Source organism: Martes martes (assembly GCF_963455335.1).
Source record: "Martes martes genome assembly, chromosome: 9".
Classification (NCBI taxonomy): Eukaryota; Metazoa; Chordata; class Mammalia; order Carnivora; family Mustelidae; genus Martes; species Martes martes.
The window spans coordinates 10337080-10343668 of NC_137896.1; the positions used below are offsets into that span (position 1 = coordinate 10337080).

At 55.6% G+C, this 6589-nt stretch overlaps 1 protein-coding gene across 1 annotated transcript in view; it reads left to right on the forward strand.

Moving 5' to 3' along the window:
* Positions 1–6401, forward strand: part of RIPOR3 (RIPOR family member 3) — a 29339-nt gene extending 22938 nt beyond the window's left edge. The window contains exons 15-20 of the mRNA XM_080814749.1: positions 555–716; positions 1342–1503; positions 1942–2144; positions 3167–3250; positions 4706–4796; positions 5237–6401. Coding sequence (XP_080670875.1) covers positions 555–716; positions 1342–1503; positions 1942–2144; positions 3167–3250; positions 4706–4796; positions 5237–5340 — 806 coding nt within the window. The 3' untranslated portion in view covers positions 5341–6401. The remainder of the gene's footprint in view (positions 1–554; positions 717–1341; positions 1504–1941; positions 2145–3166; positions 3251–4705; positions 4797–5236) is intronic.
* The last annotated feature ends 188 nt before the right edge of the window (positions 6402–6589 follow it).

A 6589-nucleotide genomic window follows, 5' to 3' on the forward strand; every position in this document is an offset into this window, starting at 1 on the left:
CCAAAATTAACTGGAGTCCGGGGGGGATGCGCTGGGGTGGCGGCAACTGGGCTGAGCTCTGACAGACTGTGGACTGTGGGCCGCCCTGAAGTCGGCGGCACTCTTCCGTCAGCTGTGTGACTCTGGGCAAAGGATTCACCTCTCTGGGCCTCGGCTTCCCCGTCTGTAAAAAGGGGAGGCCCCTGGAGAGTGTTCAGTGACCTAATCCCCAGGACACCTCCGAGGCACAGAGCGTGCACTAAAATGCAAACAGCAGCAGTGACCCCCATCCTGCCTGCCCCCCCACGGAAACTCCGTGTGTCCACGAGGAGAGGCTGGAGGCCGTAGCTGTCCCAGCTGCTGCGGGGACCGTGGGGGAGAGGCCTGGGGAAGGCGCTCACAGCTGACGCTGCCTATCCTCGTGGGTCAGGTGGGATGTGGGAAGGGAAGCTTCGTGGGGTCCGGTCACCCCTCACCTCCCTGACCTCTCAGGCCTCAGAGCGGGAGGAAATCATTGGGCCGCCTCGTTGCCGGCCCTTCCCCACCATCCGTGGGGGCCTGACCCGGGCTTTCAGTCGTTCCGCAGGCCGCTCGGAGGAAGGGGTGCCTGAAGCTGTGGGGAGGGTGCACGGAGCCCGGCAGGGTCCTGTCCTGCGCCGCCACCACGCTGCTGAACCAGCTCAAGAAAACGTTCCTGCACAGAGTCCGAGGGAAGTACCCGGGACAGCTGGAAATAGGTACCCCCCGCTTCCCACAAGCAACGCTGCGCTGAGTCCCCCGGGGATTTGGTTCCAGCCCTGCCTGCACCCCCGTGTCTTCACGGCACCAGAGGGAGGACATTTCTCAGCTGGCCCACGAGTCGCCTCCTCTCCCTGGGAGTGGGAAAGAGTTTGCGAAACCGAGGCTGCCGGCATTAGCCGCTTGGTCCGTGTCTCTGCAGATGGACCGTGTAGCTTCCACCAGAACATTAAAGGGGTTAAGAAAGATGCTTACGGGAAGGGAGGCAGGAAAACGACGTCCTCCAGTGTTGGCTGGACTCGTCTCAGAATGCAGAGCAGCTCCCTTCCAGTGGCTCGGGAACTGGGGCCGCTCTAACCAGTGCCTGGCTGCTACTCAGCCTGAATGTTCCCAGGGGCTGGGCCCGGCCCAGCCCAGTCCAGGGCAGGGGACACACCCCCAGAACGCCTGTCTCGGGGCCTGCAGAGCCCAGCCACAGCCCGCTCCTTCTGTCAGGCAGGGGAGGCCCAGGGAGGGACATCGCCCACAGGCCATTAGAAAACCCTTTAAACTGACCCAGCCGCGCCTGGCGGAGAAGCTCCAAGGGGCCTGGTCTCCCCTCACGGCCTCTTCTTGTGCTGCCAGCGTGCAGGAGGCTCCTGGAGCAGGTGGTCAGCTGTGGGGGGCTGCTCCCCGGAGCGGGGCCTCCCGAAGAAGAGATGGTCACCTGGTTCCAGTTCCACAGCTACCTGCAGCGGCACAGCGTCTCTGACCTGGAGAAGCACTTCGGCCGGCTCACCAAGGAAGGTAGGGGCTGGGAGGCCGCTGGCCCCCAAGCAGCACCGTGAGAAGGGAGGAATGCCCGCCTTCTGTCCTCTGTCCTGGCTCTCTGGAGAACACAGATTTCACGAGATGGCTCGTTCTGGAATGAACGAGCTCCAAGGGAAGGTTGTACAAAGCACGGAGTCGAGGGCTGAGCTGGATATGAGGGCGACACGCAGCTGGCCAGTGTCTCTGAAGCACAGGCTGAGGTTTTATCATTTTCAGGGTCTATCTGAGCCCTTGCTAGAAAGCCTTCCTAGAGATTCCAGGAGGCCCTTTGAAACCACTCCAGACTGAGCCACGGTGATCCCACGGGCCTGCCCCGGGATCTGCCTCCCCGTGGCTACCGGCAGCGCCCAAAGAGACCTGCAGCCATATCGCCGACGGCAATCAGAGGGACCCTGGCCCACTTCTCTCTTCCAGTGACACTCGTGGAGGAGCTGCAGTGCGCGGGGCAGGGCAAGGCAGTCAGGAAGCTGCAGGGGAAGCGGCTGGGCCAGCTCCAGCCCCTGCCCCAGACACTGAGGGCCTGGGCGCTGCTCCAGCTGGACGGGCCCCCACGAGTGTGCAGGGCAGCCAGTGCCCGCCTGGCCGGCGCAGCCAGGAACAAGAGCTTTCGGGAAAAGGTATGGCGTGAGGTCGGGAGGCGGCAGCCTCCTGGCTACGTGTGAGAGTTGCGGGGTGGTCGGTTTTCTCTCTTCGAAAAATACAAAGGATGAGATTTGAAGGGCGCTGCATTCGTTGCAGGATGTTTTGGTTTTTTAAAAGATTTTTTTTTTTTTTAAGTAATCTCCACACCTGCTCTCATTTACAACCCTGCGATCAAGGGCTGCACACACTACCCACAGAGCTGGCCAGGCGCCCCAGGACATTTTGCTTTAGGGATGCTCCAATGGCGTGAGCACAGCCCTTCTCCTGCCGTGGCCCCCAGAGACACCAGTCTGGCGGGGGGGATCCGGGCTGGACTGGGCTGGGGCTGCCAGGCCACCACCAGAGGATCCCACAGAACCTCACACCACAGCCTGACCACCTCGTAACTGCTGGCACTTCTAACACAACATATTCTATCCCTGTGACCTGTCACTTGTATGTAGAATGAAAGGGGCAAGACTGAGGCCTTCCTACAGTCTCCTGGGCCACCCCTTAGCCAGGTGCCTTCTCGCATGCTTCCTAATGAACCTGTGCCATTTTGGGAAGCCCGTGGCAGCTCTCCTCTGGCTGAGGTGCCCGAGGGGACAGGGCCATCGCTGTGACTGGGAAAGGGGGCTGAAGGGAAGAGCTCTTTTGTCCTCGGGCCTCAGGCAGCAGCTCGGCTTTCGGTCCCCAAGGCCACCTCCCTCTGCACGCCCAAGTCTTTGGTTGGCCCTGACTGGACATCTGATTTCTCTGATGTCACATTTTATCTCGATTTGGGAAATACTATTAGACAAAAAGAACGTTCTTCATTTTGATTACCATGAGCCCAGGGACCAGTGTCTTTAGAGATAACCCAAATGCTGCAGCAGACACCCCAAGACCAGGTGCCCCTAGTGCAAAGATGACTAGATCAGGGCCCCATTCTTGTTTAGAGAAAGGTAAGCAGGGCGCGACTTACTGCCAGCACTGGGAGGCCTGGAAGCCCCCTACTCACAGCGACTTCATTCCCCAGGCTTTGCTCTTCTACACCAACGCTCTGACTGAGAACGATGCCAAACTCCAGCAGGCCGCGTGTGTGGCGCTCAAACACCTCAGGGTGAGTCTAACCTGCCCCCACCGAGGGCAGGGAGAAGGCTGAAGTCAGTTCGTGTCAAAGGTATTTCACTGGGGAGCCCCTCCACCAAAAAAAAAAACTTACCGCCAGCAAAACAAAAAAATAAACAAAACACCCAAAAAACAAAAACAACAAACACCCCCCCCCAAAATCCCCCAAAACAAAAAAACAGCCCCCGAAGAGATCGTTTTAGAGAAGCAGATGTCTGGTCCACCTGCAGAGGCCCCTCAGCAGCGGTCAAGGAGCGTTGGCTCTGGCTGTGCTCAAATAAGTAAGTGGCCCCAGAGACTCGCTTCTGAGGCCCTGGAGTCTATGTTGTAATATTCTCAATAAAAAATTTCTAAAAGCACCATTAGCTCATTGTAGGGAAAAAAAAAAAAAGAGTGAAACACAGAAACACAGAGTTGAGTCATCATCCTAATACTTAGTGGAAAGTACTGTTGGCATTTTGCTATATTTCGTTTGTGGGTGTGTGTGAGCATTTAAGATTGTTGATCATGCTAAATACAATTTAAAAGCAGTGAGTTTAACAGGAACTCTTGGCGGCAGGCGGGTAGCACTCTCGAAGTCCCTATGAAGGGGCCATCTTAAGTTAAATGGACTCCCCCAATCTCGTGTGATACAAAATTGAGGTTCACCTTCCATTTTTATTATAAATAGTATCATTACGAGCTTAAAAATATATATATGGAGTTCTGAATCATCTCCTTAGGCTGAACTCTCCTTGAGTGCGGAGTGTGACTGCAGGCCAGAGAATAGGAAACGTCTGGAGCCTCTAGATACAGCTCAGCCACTTACACTCCCAGAGGAGATGTGAAAGGATGCCCATCTCGCCTCCACCTCACCTGCATCTGGAACTCTCATTTTAGAAAAGCCATTGCCAATCTGCCGGAGGAAAAACAGATTAAACTCACTCACCCCATTCATTCTGGAAAGAGCCAGAGAAATTCTAAGAGGATCATCTGGTTATAATCAACCAACCAGTAAGGGGGTAGGGGTGGGTGCCCTGTAGAGGAAGGCAACGTGTGCTCTGGTCCTTGGCCCCGGAGGTGAGCAGCCAGGGTCGGCTGTGCCCAGACCTGAAGCTCTCAGTCTGACCAGGAGGGGACAGTTAGGAGAGGAGGAGGAGACAGGAAGGTCTCGAGGGAAGCAGGTCTTCTCCTTTTCAAAAAAGGCCTTCTAGAAGGTATCCATAAAGCTCTGCCAATGGCCTGGCTCACGGGCAGGTGTCAGGATGGAAAAGGTGAGGCACTTCCAGAGGCACTCCTGATGAACTTGAAGCCACATAAGAAACCTGTAAGCCTTCAGAAAAGGAGGGGGCTGAGGCCCCTTGGTCCGTGCCAGGGCTGGGGTCCTGCCGAACTTACAAAAGTAGATTCCACTTGCTACTTAAGATGTCCCCTAAAGGATCCTCTTCCCCCTCCCCACCTCCAACAGGGCATCGAAAGCATCGATCAGATTGCCAGCTTGTGCCAGTCTGACCTGGAGGCCGTGAGAACAGCAGCCCGGGAGGCCACACTGTCATTCGGTAAAGTGTGGTGCAGTGGGCACCTGAGGACTTCCGGGAGGTGGTGCCAGAGAGGCCGCGGCCAGCCCTCCAGGATGCAGGATAGCACATGGGCTGGGCACTGTTAGTGACCCGTTTAACTGCACTTGGCCAAGACAGGTTTCCTTCATGGTTGAGGTGGCAAGAAGTGCTTTTATTTCCCTCTTAAACTTCAGTTTATGATTCTGGGGAATGAACGCCAGATGTGAGGCAGGAACAGAGTTCAGCAAATTGTCGTGAATGTAGGGGCGAGGCACTGGGTCCATGCGAGTGGCCGGCAGGAGCTCCTGCAATGCTCCCCGCCTCTGCCCCTTACAGGGGCACCCAAGACCCAGGTGTCAGCACTAAGGCCATCTTGGCTCACCAGAGCGGGAACACCGAGGTGGGGGACAATCCAGTGACATGTCACCTTACTATTTCAGGTGAGAAAGGACGCTTGGCTTTTGAGAGGATGGACAAACTCTACTTGGAACAAAGAGAAGAGGCCTTCTGCCAGGAGGCGGATGTTGAAATCACGATATTTTAAGCCTTGGCTGATGAACTCCAATGTTGGCATCTTTGTCTTCGTTCCCACCCAGCCTTGACACAGGAACTGAGTTTGGGGTGGGGGGTGTGCTGTGTGATCCCCACTAAGTGTGAGCTGGCCTGCGCTCCTCCCTCCATCTCCAGACCAGTCACAACTTCTAGGGGCACAAATGAGGCCTTCCGTACTGGAGCAGAAGAGGCTGGCTAGCACTTTGAAGGTTGTATGACTAACCACACGATCAGTTTTTTGGTCCTGACAATCTGTCTGACCTTCCCCAGCGAGCTGCATGGCAAAACGGCCAAGGCCAGGCAGGATGAGGCCTGGAGTGAAAGGTTCCAAGAGCAGTGCACGGCACTCGGGGTTCTCCCTGCAGGTTCTGGTTCAGTAAGGACTGGGAATGAACTGGCAAGCGGGCGGACTGGCGGGAGGACACGGCGGGTCACAGCAGCAGCAGCAGGCTGTCCCCTCTGCGAGCTGGGGACAGTGGCAAGAGGGAGCTGGGGTTTCACAATTCACGCTCTTAACCCAAGCTGCAGCCCAAATGTTTCGCCGTGGAGCCTGCTGACCACGGACCTTACTCTCCCGTGTTCAACAGCACAAAGAAGAAAATGCCACCGGCCGAGAAACCCTGAGTGTCGCGTCAGGAAGAGCGTTCCCCTTGACCTCTCCCATCATCAGGGAACAGAACTCTTGAAGCAAGTCCACGTGAGGCCTTTAATAGGGTTAGACAGTTAATAAACTGTTTTGGAAGCCATAAGCTGGTTTGAAAAAAGACTTCACTGAAGAACATGTTTAAAGAAAATTCGTTTCCTATTTAAATCTATTAAAAAACCTCAAAGATGCCCTGAGCTGTTTTTGTGCTGAACCGTAGAGACAGCCTGGGGGATGAATGCGACTCCTGACAGTGGCACTGGGGACTCTGACGGAAGGCTTCTCATGTAAACTTCCTGTATATATTCTGTGCTTTTCGGTTGAATTTAGTATTTATTTGCCTTGTCCTTAGGTTCGATTTTCTGAAATTTCGATTAAAACGATTTGTATGGGTGTTTCCCTTTACCTGGAAAAAGCAGAGAGCAGTGGTTGTTTCCCCAAAACTCCTGGGGAGGGACAAAGCGGCCCCCACAACCCCGTCCCGAAGGCGCTCTCTGTGCCTTTGGTACCCCCTGTGTTTGCGAAGCCTCCCCGAGAGCCTGCTCCTACACAGACACCAAGCAGCACGGCCCCTCCTTGTCTAGCCCTTGGCCTCATC